The following is a 21955-nucleotide window of genomic DNA, read 5'->3' as shown; positions in this document are numbered from 1 at the left end:
CATGGACCCATCAGAAAGTGAGGATTGTTAACTAAGGTAAAGTCATATCTCATCACCTGTCCTTCACCCCAACCCCTTTGGAAACACTCCAATGGCTTCCCACTGCATTTAGGATGAAGTTCCAACTCCCTGCCATGGCCTCCAAGGACCTGAGTCTACCCACTGCTTACCTTCCAAATACATTTGGTAACTGTGCTCCAACCACAGGAGCTTCCTTTCCGTGCCTTAAACATCCCAAACTCATTTCTGCCTGAGGATTTCTGCAAAGGCCACGCCCCTGGCACAAGGCCTTATCCCCATCTTTACAAGGCTGGTTCCTTCTTATCGTTCGGTTCTCACAGACAGTCTGCAGAAAGACTGTCTCCAGCTGCTCACTCTATAGAAAGTGCCCAGGCCCTCTCCAGCCCATGAGCCAGATTAATTCTCTAAATACAGCTGAACAGTATTGGAAATTTTCTAACTCGTGTATTAGTTTATTATCTGACTCCTTCTCCATGCCAACTAGAATGTCAGCTTCTTAACGTCAGCACTGTCTTCTTCACTGTGATCACCCAGCATCAGGAATAGCACCTGGTATAGGCTCTGAACTCAGTAAGCACTTGTTAATGACTGGATAATAACACGATGTCTTACAATATGAATGTTATATAATTGAGCCTATAGGACCCAGCACTTAAGTAATGAAAGAGCCATCACAAAGAGCAGGGTCTAAGCAGTCTTCCAGGAAGGGGGCGCTCTTGTGGAAATAGTATCTTTCCTGCAGAGGATATCTCCAAGGATATCATGGTGCTGGGCCATATCCCTTCCCAGTCGTTGCTGACCTTGAGGCTGGAGTGGAGGTTTTGCATGTAAAAAGCACAATCTCAGTTGAGTTGTTTACTATCTCTAGGAATTAGGCAGCCCTGGGAGGGACTATTCTCCAAAGTCAGCAAGGTTCCAGATAGTGAAGCATGAGATACAGAAATAAAAAGGCCTGGTTAATACAGCAGGCTAAATGGCTTAAGTGCTATAGGGAGAGTAAAAGGGACAGGAACAGGGAGTGTCACTGTGCAGGGGTGGGGTGTTTCTGATTTACATTGCTCTAGCAGAGGAGATGGCCTTGTCACCATTGGGCAGGCAAGGCAGAGTAGCAGCCCTTGGGCCTTGGGTCCCAGATGTGTTGTATTTGGCAGCACAGTGTTTGGGTTCTTTCTTGTTTTTTGTTTTTTATTTTCCTTTATTTTTTATTTTTCTTTATATTGGGTTCTTTTTAAAAGTAGGAATGTGAATGTCTTCAGCCACCTTACACTCTTCATTTTGCTGCACTATGCCTCTGCTGATTGTCCTGTAGCCAAAGTTTTCTCATGTTGACCTTATTTGTTGGTCCCTGAAGACATCTGACCTTTGACCCCTGCCCTAGGTGAGTAAGAGCCCTGTGTCCTAGCAGCCCAGTGGGCACTTTGGATGTTTTCCCTAATTGAAAGGAAGTTGAAATAATGTTGTCTTAGGCACCAGGTCATGGCTAGAGGACAAGGTGTTAGCTTGTCTTACCTGCTCCAAAGGCAGAGAATGCTTGCTAAGGGGAGTTGATGGTCCCAATTATGAAAATAACATGCAGAGCGTAATTAGGAAGTGATCTCTCTAGGGTCCAGAGATATCTATTGTCTCAACCAGCCTCTCCACCCAGTTCTTCATGTGCCCAAGGCTTATTATTTGCTACATAGTTAAGTAACCCCACTCAGTGTTTTCTAGAGGCCAACATCTGGCTTCCAAGGTTCTCAGTGCTCTATTCTCGCATCACCCACCTGCCACTTCTCCCTCCTTTAACACTCTTCCTCTTGATTTGTAAGAAAGAAATGCCTCACCGTCTACAGTGCCTTAGAGTCATGTTTCCCTTCTACCTCTGGTCTTTCCAGCTGGCCACACTCGGGTCTCCACGGCAGCCAGAATTCTTTGTCATGATGACTGTCTGAATTTATTCATAAAATATTGTAAGTAATTAGCAGAGCCAGCCAGAATATTCTGCTTCCCCCCAAATCCTCCAACAGCATTTTCAGTGACAATTTCAATATCTATAGAAGGGACTCATGGGTTGAATGCAAAGCTGACCCCAGACTAGCCTTCCAAATCCCCATTTAGGAATATGAGTTTCATGTGGAAACTTCACCTTGACTGATTTTGTATACCCACAGGCTACAATCAACTTTAAATATGGCATGTCAAGTAAAGCACAACTTATAATATTTTAACAAAATCTAGTTCTAGCTTTTAGCATAATCACCATTTTTATTATACATTGCTTGATCTGTTTTCAATGGAGTGGAAAATTATTCTCCTCTAATATATGTGATCAGGAAATGGATTCATGGATGGAACTGGGCCTTTTATACAAGAATTATGTTTAAACATCATTTACAGTTGATTGGTACAGTTGATCAAGACTAAGCATATATGCAATTTAACTTAATGAGTTAGAAAATTATGCCAGTGACAGACATCACCTTAACCAGGGGGGTCAAAGCTAACATCATTAGAATTGGATTACATCTATATTATGTGTCTCCTCACATGGTACATTATTTTCAGGGGTATTCCTGCAAAAGAAATGCACACTCTAGATCTAATCATAAGGAAATATTCAGCAAATCCAAATTGAGGGATAGTCTACCAAATAATTACCCTGTACTCAAAAATATGTCCAAGTCATGAAAGACACAACCTTTTTCTATAAAGAACATTATTTGAACACTTGGTAACATTTGAATAAAGTACAGTATCACTGTTAAGTTCCTGATTTTGCTAATTGTACTGAGGTTACATACAAGAACACCCTTGTTTCTAGGAAACTTACACTGAAAGATTTGGGGATAAGGAGGAATCTTCTCTGTGACTTATTCTCAGACAGTTCAGAAAGAATGAGAGCAAGTGAGTGAGAGAGAGAAAAGAAAAAAAACAGGTGGTAAAATGTACTAGACATTGGCGAGATCGGAGTAAAAGGCATTTAGGAATTCTTTGCACTAATCTTGCAGTTTTCTTCTAATCTGAAATTATGTCCAAATGAAAAGTTTTAACAAAATGATGCCAACGGGATCTCACTTGTGAATCTTATCCCTGAGTAGGCCAGGCGGTGGGTCTTCCTGGCCACGTGTGCCCTTAGTGTGAATCTGCTCCGGTTGGAGGAGGCCGGGGAGGAGGACCGCAGGGGCACTGTTGCATGAAGATCCACTCGGAGTGGAGAAATGGAGAATGACACCGCGCTTGGCCGGGAGACTCAGCTTGTTCACCTGATGCTTTTGTCCAGCCAGGGAGCAGGACCTGGAGGAAGGTTCACTTGGCACAGATGCTTGGGAGAAGCAGGGCTATATGAAGACTGCAGGCTGTCCGACTACCTTCAGTCCAGGAGACCCTAAACCTTAACACTGTCTTTCTCACCTCCCCACCCCCCCCACCCCCCAACACACACACACACAAAATGTAGTTTACCAAAAAAGGGCCCTGAAAACAGATAGAACTGACCACCGGCCACCTGTTTCTCCCTCCAGACATGCAGTTTCCTCCTCTTTCTTCTTCCCCCGGGTTCCCTAGAAGAATTTCCATTGCAACCTTTCCAGTTAAGTAGTGCTTAATTACAGTCTAACCCTTCCCGTGTCACCCTGCTTCCGTCTTTCCCTCAGCCTCTGTAATTAAGCCTGGCACGGCGACCTTTGGTTAAGGTTACTACCGAAGGGCACATTGTAAGTGAAATCCAGGTCAGGCTTCCCACTGGCTTCTGGGTAGACTCTGAGGTGATCGAGCACCAGCCGAAAATAGCTGGACTGACTGTAACTTATCTCCTCCCACAGTGGCGTTCATAGGAGGTGTTGAGTTTGACTGGCATTCCCTGATGTCCGGGTACCATCCTCGGAAATCCGATTCACCTTTTGTACCCAGACAGAGGTGAAATGATAGCCACGATCAATGCCGTCCACACTGCCTTCTACAACATATTGATAGAATTCAATAAATGCTACATGTTCTTGGAGATTCATCATCTACATGAGTATGTTAATTTGCATACTAAAGTTTCTTAAAAGTCCTGAAGTAAGGAAACAGGTAACTTTGTTTAATGCATCTTAATTGACTGGGCAACACGTAGACCAGCGGTCGCCAACCTTTTGGACCTCATGGACCACCAGTGGTCCGAGGAGCACCGGTTGGCAACCGCTGACTTAGACTGTCTTAGGAACAGGAAGCACAAGTCTATATTGACAGTCACATTGCTGAGTTTCAGAGATGAGTTCCTCACCAACGTTGACTTTTTTTTAGTAGTCTCTGGACCTAAAAATAGTCCAACTCCAATGATTTTCTTTGTGCTTAGCTGCCCATCACAGCCATTTAGTGAGCTCCTTTGTGACCAAGGAGTTTGTACTGGGGACAAAGATGGAGGACCTGTCTGTCCTCAAGGACTTTACTGAGAGGAAGGCTACGCACACAAGCATTACCGGTGCCAAATGAATGGCACAAGAGGTGCTCAGAGAAATAGGAGAACGTGCTGGGCTTAGTCATCTCAGAAGTCCTAGTAGGCTTTAGACAAGCAGGGAGACAGCGGGGTGGTGTGAGCAATGAGGAATGCAGCAAGGGTGGTGCCGTGAGCTGAACAATTAGGCTAGTGAGGAGGGTTCATATAGAATACTTGTTTCAAACGTGAGCATACACTGAGATCACGTGGAGGGCTTGTTAAAACACAGAGTGCTGAGCCACCTCCGTGGTTTCTCACCCAGTAGCTCTGGAGTGGCTGACAGGTAGTCTCCATCGTTCTTTGGGAGAATCTTCAGTTCTATACAGTAATTTGTATAATGTTATTTTGAGGCTCGGTGACGATTACTAGGGTTGAACTTTTTACATTCACACAACCTAGAAAGAAAAGCAGAAAATGTTACTGTGTTGCCCAGCCAGAGTGGCTCAGTGGTTGAGCAGCGACCTATGAACCAGGAGGTCATAGTTCGATTCCCGGTCAGGGCACATGCCCGGATTGCGGGCTCGATCCCCAGTGTGTGGCATGCAGGAGGCAGCCGATCAGTGATTCTCTCTCATCATTGATGTTTCTACCTCTCTCTCCCTCTCCCTTCCTCTATAAAATCAATATAGGGTAAGTTACTGTGTAAGTTAATAGGGTAAACTGTTTTTAGGGAAGTCATTTAATTTTTTTAATTTTTAAAATTTTTAATTTTTTAATTTTTTTTTTTAATCAGAGAGGAAGGAAGAGGGAGAGATAGAAAAATCAATGATGAGAGAATCATTGATCGGCTGCCTCCTACACGCGCCCCACCAGGGATCGAGCCCACAACCTGGGCATGTGCCCTTGACTGGAATCAAACCTGGGACCTTCCAGTCCACAGACCTATGCTCTATCCACTGAGCCAAACCAGCCAGGGCTACCTGAGGGCTTATTTGAAGGCCTAGGAGAGAACTCAGGTGTGAATACATCTGGGACTCAGGAGTGGCCCTGTTTTACCAGGGAAACTTGGCTTACCTGCCAGGTAGGATGGAGCCTGCGAGGGCTGCTTTTGAAGAGGTGAAGCTCGAGGAAGATGCCTCCTGCAGCCTCAGAACTTGGCAGGTGCTGTGTCATGATCAGATGAGCTCCTTGTGCTCCTGATCTCTTTGTAGATGAAAGCAGAGCCCAGGTGACCTCGGCTCCTGCCTGTCCCCTGATTCTTGTTGCTCTGTCACAAGTGGGAACCATGTCTTCAACCCAAGTCTGTATTTAGGTTTATACTAATAGGGCTGGTCCATTTTCCCATCTGAATTTGTGCAGCTTTACCATGTTATTTTGGTTTTGAACAGTCCCAAAGCCTCTTAGGAGAGTTCCCTCCTCCAAAGGTGGGAGGAATGTGCATTCCTTCTCCACAGGCTGTGGGCTGGGCTGGGAGAGTGAAATGGGTTTATAGATGGAAATGGTACCTAGAATATCTGCTCCTGGAAGGGCAGCAGAGCCACGCTCACTGACTTTGCTTGATCTGATATATGAAGCTTTAGAATCACCCCTGGAATATGGAGCAAGTGGTGGCTAAATAGAGAGAGAGTCAGTGTTTTAGCCCTTGACTTCCAAAGACAACTACAGAGGTGGTGAATCAAGGAAGTCATCGTGGCAACACGTTACAGCAATGGCCTTGCTTGTTCGGGATATGCTTACCTGGGAGTGGGGGCTTGGTGTCCTTTGAGGCTCTCCTTCCTCTGTCTCTGACTCAGGGAAGAGAGTACACAGGGGAAACTGAGGCTAAGGAGACCTGAGAACAAGCAGTTGGAAACATTACCATCTTACCCTCCTCATCCAATGGCCTCCTGATAGGAGTCAGGCAAGGAGAGGAGCGGGAGGCACTGCAGCAGTTGAGGGAGATCTGGACCGAATTAGAACAGGATTACAAAGACTTCATCTAGGCTGAAGCCAGAGGTGCTGCATTCTCCTGTGGAGAGTGTTTTGTCTGTGGGAGAAGCCCCTGGTATGAAGAGCTACTATCCCATTGGGCTTTAGCTGAAGATGAAAAGTCTTCTGTCTGGCGAAGATGCCACTGGTTTGAAATCAACCCTATGGCTCCGCTCCCTGTGCATATTCTGCCAGGATAGAAACAGCAGTTTAGGGAAGAGAAGGGGACCAATAAGTAGACATGAACTAAGATATCATCCAGTACAATGTGCTTTTAAGGCTCCGAGTGGTCCTTCATTTTGTACTCTTTGTCTAGTAGGGGCAATCAGACAAGGATGTCCCGAATACCTAAAGATTTAGATGTAAAAACAAATGATAAAAAACACATGAAGCCTGAGTAAAGTGGTGAGGTGGAGCATGATGGGTTGGCAGAGGACTTGCTGGAGAAGAGATTCCTGACACGAGGCAGGGGCTTGCAGTCTGCATTTGGGACTTGGGTGTGGCAACGAGAGGGGAAAGGGAATATTCTGAACCAGGACGTGTTTGCCAAGTTTTGTCTAAAGTTGTGGCAGGAGCAATTGCAAGGACAGTAGGTTTCCGAGTGTTAAGAACAGTGTTTCTGGACCAGGCTGGTTCTCCCCCCTTCCCCCTTTCCAGTTGCTGTCACACACACACACACACACACACACACACACACACACACACACACCTAATCCTGAATTCCTGGAGCCATTGCCCCAAGGCTTAGTCTAACAATACTGACATAGTGACCCTAACCCCGTGGTGGTGTCTGAGACCCCAGTCTCCTCACTTGTTCCTTTGCCCCGGTCCTGTAGATAGCACTATAGATAAGGAGGCTTGTGTCATCTCTGGGGAATCACCTCTGCTGCTGACACTTCCAGACGGTGGAGGAGGGGGCAGCAGTGGCCTGGTAGTCCGAGGGTGAGGCTCCCTTATTCTTGAAGGAGATTCAGGCACTGGTCATAGGAATGGTTCCTTGAAGTGGGGAGGGAGGGGGCACAGAATGGCACCTGGCAGCATTCAGTTTTTCTTTGCTTTCATGGTGCATAAAACTTTGAAGATAAAAAAAATGGCCTTAAGTGATCTAGTCTAGCCTTTAGAAGAACATATAGGTGGAATTAAGGGACATACAGAATAAAATCACAGTCATAAACTAGGGAAGACTTTTATGGTTTTATTGATTTTTACTTAACTTAAAGGATGCTTCCTATGGGTCTAAAGTACTCTCAGCATTTTATAAATAGTAACCCCTTAAATCCTAATAATAGTCCTATGGCATAGATACTAATATTATCTTCATTTACTGATGAGGAAACCAAGATACAGAGAGGCACAATAACTGGCCCAGAGTCACACAGCTCGTAAGAAGTGGGGCCGGGCTCTGAAGGCATCTTGTCCATTTTGTCGGTGAAGAGACAGAGGCCTGAGTCTGTGTCCATTGCCACCTCGCTAGTCAGTGGCAGAGCAGGTTCAGAGCCCAGGTCATCTCTGTGTTGCCATCCACTGAGTAGGCACCAGTAGATTGTTCTTGGATTAGATACTCGGGGCAGGAAAGTTATCAGACCAGCAGCGCTTCTCAAAGTCACCTTCAGAATTATCACTAAAAGGTGAGTGTTGGTGTCAAGAATTCTCTAGCTATTGGTTAAACTTTGGAATATTTCTGTGACCATATAGCATATCTTTTCCCCTCAAGTACAAAGAAGCAATTGGGTGGTTTTGAGAGGTAGCTTGGGAATTGAAGAAAGTAAGGATGAAAGTATGAGAGTCTGCCAATGGATGAGAGTTTGTTGACTCACATTTCCTTTATTTCATTAGTATCATTATAGTCCCTTGGCCACGCACTTAAGTGTATGCCATTCAGTCTATGAAGCTGGACCCTCAACCTCATGGGTTATCCTGCCAAGTTTCCTATTTCTCCAGTTGTGGCTGAGATACCAACTATAGGATGCATTTCCTGTTGATCGAGAGGCACTGGTTTTTACCTTTTCATTGCTTCTTGAAGCATTCTGCATTCATTTTAGTTTACTTCCTTGATGTATGTGTTTTGGGTTAGGGAGAACACATTTAATTTTTCCAGAGGAAAATTGTGCGCTAGTGTACATATAATTAAACATCGAGGAGAAGGCAGGAAGACGAGAACTTTTACACATAGTTGATGGAATAACTTGGAGAGCAATGTGATGATACCTAGTGAAGTTGGTGATGTGCATTCCCTAAACCCAGGCTCCACCTGGATATATATGCTTTAAATGCCGTAGGGTTAGGAGTGGTGCTACTCAATGTGTGATCTGCAGATGGTAAAGGTTTGTGAGCTCTTTGCTTCCAATGCCCAGTGAGATAAATAAGTAAAGGAAATGAGAGTATTTAGAAGCTTTTATAATAATTTGGCATTTCTGACTTCCAAGAAATTGACTTTGTATGTTATAAAAATACTAGAGGCCCAGTACATGAAATTTGTGCACTGGGGAGGGGGGTCCTTCAGCCTGGCCTGTGCCCTCTCACAGTCCGGGAGCCCTCAGGGGATGCCCAACTGATGGCTTAGGCCCACTCCCCATGGGGACATCCTTAGCGCTGCCACAGAGGCAGGAGAGGCTCTCACCACCACAGCTGCACTCGCCAGCCATGAGCCTGGCTTCTGGCTGAGCAGCGCTCCCCCTGTGGGAATGCACTGACCACCAGGGAGCAGCTCCTGCGTTGAGCGTCTGCTCCCTGGACATCAGTGCACATCACAGCGACTGGTTGTTCTGCCATTTAGTCAATTTGCATATTAGCCTTTTATTATATAGGATTGGCCCAAAACAGACTAGATATAAAAAACTGGGTCTCTTAACACAGATAGTTTGGGAAGCTTTGTCCTAGAGGAATTCTCAGACATATACAAAGAGACCTATACAGGAGTACTTAAAATCACTATACACTTGTGTGTACACACACATACACATACATGCTTGTGTAACAACCTAAATGTCTACTGTTATGAAAATGTATTAGAGAGGGAAACCAAGATGGTGGCATAGGTAAACACCAGAAAGTGCTGCCTCCCACAACAACTTCAAAAATACAACGAAAAGACAAAACGGACATCATCCAGAACTACAGGAAGGCTGGCTGAGTGGAAATTCTACAACTAGAAGGAAAGAGAAAAGCACACTGAGACTCAGAGGAGCTGCAGAAGTAAAGTGCAGAGGTACGGAGGCTAGAGCGCGCGCGGAAAGGGGCTGGCACCTGAGGACGCGGCTGTCTTTTTGAATCGGGAGGGAGTCACAAGCTCCCGACTGCTCTGAACTCCGGTTCCAGGAAGTCTCTGGGGACCCAGTCTCGTGCGGGGAGAGACTGGACGGTCTGGCAGCGGGCAGAACTCAGAACTCGAGAGTGGCTTTCTCTCAGAGGTGCTTGCAGCAATCACCGGGACACTGAGACTCGGGGGGCCCCTTAGGGCAGGGCTGAGGATCAACCATAGCTGCTTTCTCCACCCTATTGATTCCCTGAGAGCCCGCCCCACCCAAGCTGCAGCAGAGGCTTTTGCATATGAATGCCCTGGCCCTTTGCAATCTGAAAATTACCCAACAAACTGCAGCGGGGCCAGACAGACCCAGAACTTCCAAGAGAAGGCCCAAGGCCCCACAGCACCTTGCATTGCTTCACAGCTGGGCCTCATCTGGGCACCTCCAAACCCCCAAAAAAGGAAGGGGAATCTGCAGATCTCTTCATAGCTCCTGCTGGGTAGCCTCAGGCAGAGGCTAAATTAGCACCTCCTTAGATCCAAGAGCCAGTGTACCCAGTGGTCAGAGTGGGACCATCCAGATTACAACTCCTCAGATCCATAAGGGACACATTCAGGGGGCAGACTCAGTGAGCACCAAAGCCCCACTGAAACAAGTCTTGCCCCAGAAGGGTGTCTTCTGCACAGAAGTTCTCCCACTGCAGACACAGCTGATTCTCACAGCCAATTGGCCTGGAGGTCAATTCCTCCCAGTGATAACTACAACAATCAAGGCTTAACTACAACAAGACTACAACAGGACTGTGCACAAAGCCCACAAAGGGGTGCACCAAGAGTGTCCACCTCAGGTAACTGGGGAGGCTGAGCCTCTGGGCCCTATAGGACACCTAGCACACAAAGCCACTCTACCAACACAGGGAAGCATAAAAAATGCGGAGACAAAGAAACAGGTCACAAATGACAGAAATGGAGGAAAGCAAACGACTGGATATAGAGTTCAAAACCACAGTTATAAGGTTTTTCAAGAATTTTCTGGAAACCACCGATAAATTTAGTGAGACCCTGGAGGATATGAAAAAAGACCAACTAGAAATTAAGCACACACTGACTGAAATAAAGAATAATATACAGAGATTCAACAGCAGACTAGAGGATCCCAAGAATCAAGTCAAAGATTTGAAATTCGAAGAAACAAAAAATACCCAACTGGAAAAGCAAAAAGAAAAAAGAATCCAAAAATATGAAGATAGTGTAAGGAGCCTCTGGGACAACTTCAAGCGTACCAACATCCGAATTATAGGGGTGCCAGAAGAAGAGAGAGAGCAAGATATTGAAAACCTATTTGAAGAAATAATGACAGAAAACTTCCCCTACCTGGTGAAAGAAATAGACTTACAAGTCCAGGAAGCGCAGAGAACCCCAAACAAAAGGAATCCAAAGAGGACCACACCAAGACACATCATAATTAAAATGCCAAGAGCAAAAGACAAAGAGAGAATCTTAAAAGCAGCAAGAGAAAAAAGTCAGTTACCTACAAGGGAGTACCCATATGACTGTCAACTGATTACTCAACAGACACTATGCAGGCCAGAAGAGAGTGGCAAGAAATATTCAAAGTGATGAATGCCAAGAACCTACAACCAAGATTACTTTATCCAGCAAAGCTATCATTTAGAAGTGAAGGTCAGATAAAGAGTTTCACAGATAAGAAAAAGCTAAAGGAGTTCATCACCACCAAACCAGCATTCTATGAAATGCTGAAAGGTATTCTTTAAGAAGAGGAAGAAGAAGAAAAAGGTAAAGATAAAAATTATGAACAGCAAATACATATCTATCAACAAGTGAATCTAAAAATCAAGTGAATAAAAAATCTGATGAACAGAGTAAACTGGTGAATATAATAGAACCAGGGGCATGGAAAGGGAGTGGACTGACAATTCTTGCGGGGAAAGGGGTGTGGGGGTGCAGGAAGAGACTGGACAAAAATCGTACACCTATGGATGAGGACAGTGGGAGGGGTAAGGGCAGAGGGTGGGGTGGGAACTGGGTGGAGGAGAGCTATGGGGGGGGGAGAGGAACAACTGTAATAATCTGAACAATAAAGATTTAATAATAAAAAAAGAAAATGTATTAGAAACATCACAATATGTCCTAAGAAAGAGTATTCAATGATTAAAATAAACTAGATGTACATATATGAACACAGATAAATCAAATTTTGAATAAAAGAGCAAGTTACAAAATGATACCTACATTATGATAATTACATAAAATATAAAACACAAAATAACAATATATTCACATACACAATAAATGCTAACAACATGGATGGGAAAGATGCTTCAGAAAAGAATTAAACTCTGGGAAGGGAAAGTGAGTAGTAGGATTGCAAATAGGCAAAAGTAATAAAAAGGCTTCAACTATATGATGTTTTATTTCATTTTTGAGAAACTAAAGCCAATGTAGCAAAAATATTTACATTTATCATATCTACATGGGTGTTAAATTTTTCTGTATTTAAAAATATTTCATAGTACAATTAGCCTTAAAGTATGATTTTTTTTTCTAATTTAGAAAGCAAATGGTACATACCAGAACATCTGGGGGCCTTTATTACGAGCAGTGTCTAGGGACCCATTTTCTTCCCAGTGACTTAAAACCAGGTATCAGTCTAGTGGGCAGTTTCTATAGCTCAGGGCTGACGAGGAAGCATCCTTTCAGAGCCCTGGAGCAGTCAGAGATGCCTGGATTCTGATCCTAGCTTTGTGACAACTCAGTTGTGACAGTGGGTTCCCATGTCAAAACCTTCATTGTTTGCTCTGAAAGATTCGTGCTACTGAGACTGCTTTCAGTATTGAAATTTTATAACTTATAGAAATTATATATAAATATGTATTTGAAATATTACAAAGACTGGTGACTTCATGCCCTTTTGACAATAATTATATAGACTAAGGGAGTATCTGGAGTGGACACAGATGTAGGAATAAGATTCGATATTTGTGCGGTGGAGTCAGATCTGGATTTAAACCTTGCCTCATGGCCGCTTACTAACTATGAGCCTTGGTTTCCTAAAATATTCTGTTTTTTCTATTTCTTAAGACAAGAAAAAAAAATAGCGCCTACCTCAGCTTGGAAGGATTTTATGAGATTAACAATATTATTATTGAAGATGTTACAAATCAGTGCCATCACTGTTGTGCCTGGGAAGGTACTAGACTAAATCCTCAAACAATTCATTGCAGCCATCTTCCAAAGATGGGAGAAGCATAACATGCCAATTGGCCTTTGAAGTAGTAATAAATGAAATGATGCTGCATTCCTTTATAACCATGCATTTGCAGTGATTTAGTAAATGTTCTCATCATAAGAAAAAAAATTGTAACTATGTGAGATGATGGATGCTAACTAAACTTAGTGTGGTAATCATTCCATACACACACACACACACACACACACACACACACTAGTATATATCAAATCATGCTGTGCACCTTGGACTAAAACAATGTTACATGTCTCAAAACTAAAACAATGCCCTAGCTGGTTTTGCTCAGTGGCTAGAGCATCAGCCTGTGGACTGTAGGGTGACGGGTTTGGTTCTCAAGGGCACATGCCCGGGTTGCGGGCTTGTTCCCCAGTGCGGGTGTGCAGGAGGCAGCCGATCAATGATTCTCTCTCATCATTGATGTTTCTGTCTCTCCCTCTTCTTTTCCTCTCTGAAATCAAGAGAGGAAATATTTTTTTAAAAAAACTGAAACCATTATAAATATAAAAGAAATATAAATCAATTATACCTCAGAATTGAAAAATAAAAACAAGATAAAGTGATTTAGAAATGGTTCTGTATCAGTTCTAACTAGATAATGAATCATACATTGCTTCCAACTCTTGAATTCTCTTCTCTGTGGACTGTGGTTGAATTACCCTAATTGTTTACACAGGAAAAACAAAATTGAGAATACTCTTGGTTTTTAATGTGTGTTTTGTAATGTATACTCTTGCCATCAGTTTTACCAGGACTCTCCAAAGCAGAACCAGATGACAATGGGGGAGAAAGAATGATCAGTCAGGTTTAGCTTTAGTGCCTCTCAGAGCCGGGTTGCGATTTGCTGTGGAGCAGAAAACTTGGACAGTCATCTGCCTTGCTTAGTGACACAGGGCACAGCTGATGGGCTGATCGGCTGGGCCTCCAGTTCTGCTGACTGAGTATGTGCTGATAAATCTAGGTTTCGAGGGCTTGGGTTTAATGGAGCCCTGTGGTATCACAGGGGCCTGGCGAATGACAACCTCCTGCAGCTTATCAGCAGAAGATAAACAGAAAGGCGCTGGTCCCTCTGTCGGGCTGGGGAGATGTTTATCACCAGGCTTCTGAGAACAGGAGTTAGACCCATACCAACGCTTCAGAAGTAATGTCAACATACTGGAGACCACAGCCAGCAAGGAATTCTCTGAGATAAGATTACAACTTTGTCCTTAAAGCGATGCCGACCAAGTCAGTCGAGCCCCAAATGTTCCCTCAGCAGAGAGACCCTGTAAGTTATCCTCCATACCAAAGGACTTTAGGAACTCAGTTTTCTGTGTGCTGCTTGATGCAACTATTCTGCTATTTTCTAAACTATGTATAAAACCCTCGCAATATCTAAGAAAGGAACTCAATTTTCTATGTGTTTCCTGATGCAACTGTTATGCTGTTATTTTAAACGTTGTACAAAACTCTAGCAATAGCTGAGAAAGTCCTGCAGGGCCACGCTTGGTGCCTCCGAGATCAGGTGGTTGTAGACATTGAGCCAGCTCTCCATGGGCAAAAGCACTCACTCACCTTCTCTGGGGATTTTGTTTCTTCTGGGTCTCGCCTGAGGGCTCCAAGGCTAGATTAGACCTCTAGTCTAGGTCCAGGATGAAGGCATTAGAGGGAAAGGGAATTCCGTCTTTGAGATAACTAGGAGCCACTCCAGTAATCTGTTTAAATACAGAGTCATGAGTTTGGTTTAGATATCAGTATGCACCCTGGAGTGAGGGGGGCATCAGGGGTCAAGGTAAAGCAGGTATCCTCCCAAGACCACTCTGGGAATGAGAAAGAAACAGCCTACAGAGCGACAACTCACCTTCAGTTGTCGTCCAGATACGAGTGGCATCACTTCTTGCCTTGAAGTGCCTCCCATTCATTCCATTGCAGGCCCTGTGCACAGCCTGGTGTGGCCTCTGGATTCTAACCCCCTTCCCAGGGCTATGCCATATATAGTTACCAGGTTAATTAACAAACCAAAAAAAAAAAAAAAACCAAACACCCCTTTTTATCCTGTCATTACAATGAAGTCTTACAATAAACTTCATACTCCTAGTTCATTATTAAATGTTCTTAGTAATCTTTCTATCCAGTTTCTCCTTCATTAATCTTTATTCCATTCAAAAGATCTACGTATGGGCTGTGGTAACTCCGTTTTTCCATTTTCCTGCCTCTGTGCTTTTGTCCCCACCCTCTCCCCTTTTGGAATTCCTTCTCCCTTCTCTTCTAGTCACACACATCTCTTCCTCCAAACCTTGGCAGACCAGCCCCTCCAGCACTGATCTGACCCGCCTCTGAATTCTGCTGCCTTGTCGTCCAGAGTCCATACAATTAGTCACATTCTGCTGTGTGAATTACCTTTACCTCGTGTGCTCTGTATTGCTCTTTCACTCTCTGCTTCTCTCTCCTTCTGTGTGTGTGTGTGTGTGTGTGTGTGTGTGTGTGTGTGTAGCTAGATAAAGGGCCTCTGAAAATAAACTCTATGACTTGCATATCTTTAGAATACACTAATGGGTGCTCCATGACATTGCTATTGGTTGGTAATTCTCCTTAGGACCTTGGCTTTTTCCATGACGGCAGGCGTCTTTGTCTTCTGTCCTCTCCTGTTTCCACGGCACCTGGAGTGGTGCCTTACACAGAAAAAACTGAGTGAGTCTCGGCAAGTCCTGCCACTCCAGAGAGAGTTCCCTTGACCGGGGCCTGCAGCTGGCCTTGACGTTCTGCCTCGTGTCCTCGCTTCCTGAGGACGGAGCTGCCTCATGCCCGGGCTGGCAGGTGCCTTCGCTGCCCCTGACCCCTCTCTGTCTGTTTTTTCCTCAGATACATACTCTCATTCCTCAAGTGAAAACGGAGGCAAGTCCGAGTCAGTGGCCAACCTGCAGAGCCAGCCCTCCCTGAACTCCATCCACAGCTCCCCTGGCCCCAAGCGCTCCACCAACACCCTTAAGAAGTGGCTGACCAGTCCGGTGCGCAGGCTCAACAGCGGGAAGGCAGACGGAAACATCAAGAAGCAGAAGAAAGTGCGCGATGGCCGCAAGAGCTTCGACCTGGGCTCTCCCAAGCCCGGGGATGAGACGACGCCTCAGGGAGACAGTGCTGATGAGGTACCTACCTACGGCCCTCAGAAGGGCTTTGGCATTCATCCTTCCTGCAGCCCCGGCACCATCTTCCCCGGGGTGTAGCAAGCTGGACAGTCTAGTCCCCAGTAGCGTCTTCTTGAGCCTAAGTGACCTGAGTTCTCTGAGTTCTCAAGACCTGGCCAGTTTGATCTGTGGCCAGTTCAGAGCCTGAGCAGCACCTAGCACATCCGCACACAGACACCATTTTGCTAGATTTGGCTCCAAGGGGAGCCAGGTAGTCACCTAGGCCCCTGCCACTGCCAGGGACTCCATCAGAACCTGCTTGGCCTGTTTAGAACAGGAATAAAAGAACAGAGGTCATTTCACTTGGAAAACAGAAGACTGTGCTGGGAGATGGTCGCTCTTTACAAGTGTCTTGAGCACTGCCACATAGGAAAGGGAACAGGCAAGTCCAGCTTGCTCCAAGGGGAGAATTATGATTGACAAACGGTGAACATTATCACAGGCAAGGTTTCAGCTCCAAGAGGGACTTTACAGGGGGGTCAGCTAGTGAGGGAATGAGCCTCCATGAAATGAATGGCCACCATACTGCAAGGGTCTGGGAGACTGCGTGATCTCACATAACAGAGAGACGCCTGTATTAGCCCAGAGGTCAGACTGGATGACCCTTGGAAGTTCCTTCCAACTCTGAGATTCTGTGATCAAAATGTAGTGGGTCTGTTTTGGTTAGTGTAATAAGATAGCTGTTTTATCTGGCAAACTAACCTACTCTAGTCACCAGTGTGACTAAGAAGTACTTCCTGATCTGTAACCATACGCTCTTTGTAATTTTGTGCTGTCTGCCATTTCTTCCTGTGAAAAGGGGAGCCTGGTGATATTCAGACTGTGTTTTAATAGTCCTTCGAAAACTCAGGAAGTTAGCTCTCTCTGACCACACTCAGCTTTCCCTTTCACTGGCTAATCCACAAGGTAGATGTTTCTCACACGCATACGCACGCCCGCGCGCGCGCGCGTGTGTGTGTGTGTGTGTGTGTGTGTGTGTGTGTTTCCCTCATTTGGTCCTTACTGTCCTTTGAGGTAAGAAGTATACCTACTCTACAGAGGAAGGCACTGAGGCTAAAAAAATGTAGGGGTAGGTTGAGAGAGGAGGTATCTTATATGTTGCTTTAAAAAAATTGCCAAGTCCATTGGCATCTTTAACTCTATGGAACAGTGACTAATGCTGCTCTTTTGTTCTAGAAGAGCAAGAAAGGTTGGGGTGAAGATGAGCCAGATGAAGAATCCCACACCCCGCTCCCTCCGCCTATGAAGATCTTTGACAACGACCCTGCGCAGGATGAGATGGTAGGACTTCTTTGCTTTCTCACTTGAACAAGGACGTGTAACGCATGTGCTTTCATTGTGTGTGTGTGGTAGGCAGCAGTACTCTCTCCCTTGTTATCTCCTGCACCACATGAATCCATGGTAGTTGGTAGGGTCCTCCCCCTACAGACCCTGGAGGTCTGACTTTGTTCTGGGCAGTGTGGCCGTGTGTGTGGAATGGGCAGAGTGGGATCTGCTGGCATCGTGTCCTACTGATGAAAGGTCATGGCTTTGTCTTTGGGAGCAGCTGATCCCAAAAGGCACGGTTAGTCTCGAAAAGGAATCTGAGGTGGTCCCGGCCATGATTGTTTTCTTGTGCCTGACTGTACACCTCGTGCTTCAGTTGATTGTTTCCCCTGTCCCCAACTCTAACACCTAAATAATGGGAACTTCCAGGCAAGCCCAGTGCTGTTGAAATTCTGCAGGCACAGCATGAGGAGGGAGCTGAGGGGAGGTTGCTGTCAGAGGTGGGCAAACCCAGCATGCCAGGTTGCTCAAGTTCTCTGTTTTGCAAAATGCCCCGAGGCCCACAGGTGTTGGAAGTATGATGAGTGGGCCTCTAATCGCAGGATGATCATTCCGGTTGTTCTGGAGCAGAAGCTGAGGTGAGATATGTGTTCAGGTTCTGACCCGAGGCCAGAGGCTGCTTTAATCACGTGCTCCATCACTCACTGTCCTTACAAACCATACTTTCCCTTAGTGTTGCTGTCCTTTGGACTCTGGAGTTGAAGTGGTGGTTTCCATTTTTTATTGTACTTTGCATTTGCTTTTCAGAATGTCATGTACTGATTGTGGCAGTGGTAGTCATGGTGGTGGTGGCGTTGGCAGTGGTGGTGGTGGTGGTGGTGGTGGCGGTGATGGTGGTGGCAGTGATGGTGGTGGTGGTGGTGGTGGTGATGGTGGTGACAGTGGTAGTGGTGGCAGTGGTGGTGGCATTGGTGGGAGTGGCAGTGGTGGTGGTGGTGGTGGCGGTGATGGTGGTGGCAGTGATGGTGGTGGTGGTAGTGGTGATGGTGGTGATGGTGGCAGTGGTGGTGGTGGCGGTGGTGATGGTGGTGGCAGTGATGGTGGTGGTGGTGGTGGTGGTGGTGACAGTGGTAGTGGTGGCAGTGGTGGTGGCATTGGTGGGAGTGGCAGTGGCAGTGGTGGTGGTGGTGGCAGTGGTGGTGGTGGTGGCGGTGATGGTGGCAGTGGTAGTGGTGGCAGTGGTGTTGTTGGCAGTGATGGTGGTGGTGGTGGTGGTGGCGGCAGTGGTAGTGGTGGCGATGGTGGTGGCGGTAGCAATGGCAGTGGTGGTGGCAGTGGCTTAGCCAGGTTTCCCTGTGCTCTCTAGTGTTCTGCCTTGCAGTGGGGCAGCCCACTCTGATGTTGTGGGCCCAGCATACAGCACCACCTAGGATACAGTGCCAAAAGGACTGTGCAGATGCTTCAGCATTTCTGGTGACAGCCCAGTTCTTGTTTTAATTCTTCTCTACATTTGGGTCATTACCCACAGACACTAATTGAGGGCTTCCTCTGTGCCAGAGGGACTGATTCTAGGGACAGGATGATGACTAAGATGTGGTCGCTGCCCCCTCTGTGACTCACCATGAGAAGCACAGTGTGGCCCCTCCGAAGGTGATGTTGGTGACCCTGGTCTCTGGGGCCAGCTCTGACTCTTGACTATTGGCAACAAGGAGCAAGAAGCCTGGCATGGTGCCCATCCTGGAATCCCTGTGCTTCACCTTGAGGTGGGAACGAGGACCAGCCCGCTGTGTTCCCAGAGGTGTACCCTTGTAACATGTTCCGTAAACAGTGATAGCGCCTGTGGGCAGTGGGACGCTCATGTCGCATTATCTGCCGTCCCACGCAGCCCTCCGCACCGAGGTGCCAGCTTGCAGAAGATAAGTAAAGGTCATGAACCCTCCCCCTCTAGTAACCCCAGAAACAGCAGAAAGTTTGTTTGGGGGAAAGGATGTTATGTAGTTTCTAGATAATTTTTAACTGAAAATGTGGACTTACTCCCAGATGTCTATGTAGACTTTTCTCAGCCAGAAACCCCAGAAACCGGGAGATGGCAAGTCGCTTTGTAGACTGGTTAACTCTCCTCCGTCCTGCTTGTTTGACTTCTGAACCCTTGTTTTCTGGAAAATTGGAGGATCCTCAGAACTTCTAGCAAATGGTGTTGGGTTTATAAAAATAATTTTTACAACCATGTAAAAGGGATTTTTAAAAGTCTACTCATTGTAATGTTGTGCATGTTTCCTTCTAGTATTTGTTCATTTGCATGTATGTCTTATTTACTATGTCCTCATTAACTTTACCTCCGTAACTATAATTTCACTAGCTAGGGAGTATGAGGTTACTTATGTGCCAGAATTAGCTTGACCGGCCTGTTTGAGGATATCCCAGGTTGCTGCCAGCTTTGGCTACTCCCGATAGTACTGCCCAGGTCACCTGGTACATACACTGCTGCCCTTGGAAACAGTTCCCGGGGGTAGGATTACTAGATCACAAAGTTGATAACTTGGACTTCCAAACAGACTTACGCTTTTTTCCTGCATTCCCCAGGAGAGAAAAAAAGAGTGTCCTTATGTCTCTCTTAATTACATTTCTCTGATTTTTTTTTTTGCCCTGTCTCAGAAGTAGAGACTAAACTCACACTGAGATTAGACAACAAGACGCTTCCTTTCTGAAACTCTTCCCCAAACGTAAGGGACAAGCTGGCAACCAGAGCACAGCCAGGGCAGTCAGTCGTTAGTATCAAAGGCTGAAGGCGCGTGCGTCCCAGGCCCTGGGAACACCATTGCCCTCTGCTGCGATGTGCCAGAGGGAAAAGCTGCCCCATGCATGTAGGGTTCATCATTTCCCCCAATTTCTTCTCAAGTAGAAGGAAGAAAATATGCCACCGCCCCTCAGTGAGCAGGAGTTCCCAAACCATTGACCAACAGCCACCTGGACCCATCCTTATTGTGGGTTGAGGGGCAGCGGGACAGCCCATGGCTGAGCCTGCCTTCACTGTGATCGGGAGAGTCCCTCGTTGCTCCAGGAGACACACACGTCCTGCTAAAGCCCTTTATTGCTTCCCAGTGTTCCAGTGCGGGAATAGCTGTGTTTGTGGAGGAGTGTGTGTGAGGGTGCATGTGTGCGTGACTGTGTGTGTGACTATGTGTGTGTGTGTGTGAGGGGGAGGGGTCTAGCTTTCTGGTCTCTAAGTGCCCTGCCCCCAGCATTTTTGCTTGACACCAGGTGAAGATTATATTTAAGATCTGAGTAAAGCAAGGACAATTTCTCTTCTTTGGACACACGGAGGCTAGGTGTTTTTACTCCTTTCTTACTCCTTTCATACCCTGGAACAGCAATGAGCAGCACTGTAATGACCAAAGTCTTGTCTGGCCCCTTCCCCCCACGCCCACCACCTCACTGCTATCAGTGGGTGCAGCCCTTACCTATTGGCCTCTCAGGGAACACAGTGACCTCACCCCTCGGCTCCTTTGGTGGCCTGCCTAAGGAGAGCCTAGTCCCATCCCTGCTTCCTTCTGGCCAGATTTCCTGACAAGGGGTCTGGCAGGCCTGTCCCACACCCACACCCACTATCTCCCTCTGTCATCTCTTCCCTCGATACATAGAGCTTTGCTTGCCTTGCCTGCCTTGAGCTTTGACTTGCTGTTTTGCTTTCTAATTGCTATTCCTCATTCCTTGCTAATCTGCTTTTCCTTTGCTGCTCAATGTCTTGCAGTCCTCCTCTTTGCTAGCAGCCCGGCAGGCTTCCGCCGAAGTTCCTACTGCTGCAGACCTTGTCAGTGCAATAGAACAGTTGGTCAAAAGCAAGCTGGTAAGTGGGGGTCCTGGAGGCACTTCTGCCTGTATCTTACCTCCATGTGGCTCCCCGGGGCCTGGCATCTGTCGGCCATGCTCTCCTTTGCACACACCCTCATCCCTCCTACAGCACTGTTTCCAGCTAACGGTGCTTTCTACTATAAAAGCTGTGCCCCAGAGTCCTTTTGATTTTCGTGTGCGATTTTTAAAAAATACATTTTTTTGTTAATTTCAGAGAGGAAGGGAGAGAGATAGAAACATCAATGATGAGAGAGAATTATCCATTGGTTGCCTCCTGCAAGCCCCCTACTAGGGATGAAGCTCCCAACCTGGGCACATGCCCTTGACCGAAATCAAACCCTTCAGTCCACAGGCTGACGCTTTATACACTGAGCCAAACCAGCTAGGGCCCCAGAGTCCTTTTGGACTTTGTTTGGGAGTGGGCACCGGCAATTAACAGGCTCTTTGGGGTTGTGATCTTGATGAAAGGTGAAAAATACTCTAGACAAAATAGCCCCCAGGGGAGTGACATTTGGACAGTGACTGATGTGTGTCTGGTTAGCCCAGAAGCTCACGTTGCTGTCGAGACACAGAACATGGATTGACCTGGGAAAGCACTGAGTAATTTTCTTTGGGGACCGAGGATAGCCTTCTAGCTGGCAAAATCTTACATAAGTAGACTGCTGACTGAGAAGGAGAATGGGCACAAGTATGTGGATACCTCACCACGGGCAATTAAGAGCACTGGTGCCCATCCCGCTCTGAGCCTGAGCTGGTTCAGGGCTGCGGCATCAATG

At 46.3% G+C, this 21955-nt stretch overlaps 1 protein-coding gene across 1 annotated transcript in view; it reads left to right on the top strand.

Moving 5' to 3' along the window:
- LOC111826831 (kalirin-like) overlaps window positions 1-21955 on the top strand; it is a 109355-nt gene that overhangs the window by 22068 nt on the left and 65332 nt on the right. Inside the window, 3 exon segments of the mRNA XM_023757347.1 lie at window positions 15739-16022; window positions 17238-17342; window positions 21079-21174. Coding sequence (XP_023613115.1) covers window positions 15739-16022; window positions 17238-17342; window positions 21079-21174 — 485 coding nt within the window.

Source organism: Myotis lucifugus, unplaced genomic scaffold (genome assembly GCF_000147115.1).
Source record: "Myotis lucifugus unplaced genomic scaffold, Myoluc2.0 scaffold_105, whole genome shotgun sequence".
Taxonomy (NCBI): domain Eukaryota; kingdom Metazoa; phylum Chordata; class Mammalia; order Chiroptera; family Vespertilionidae; genus Myotis; species Myotis lucifugus.
Note: the sequence above shows the minus strand (reverse complement) of the source record. Positions and strands in the feature narration are given on the sequence as shown.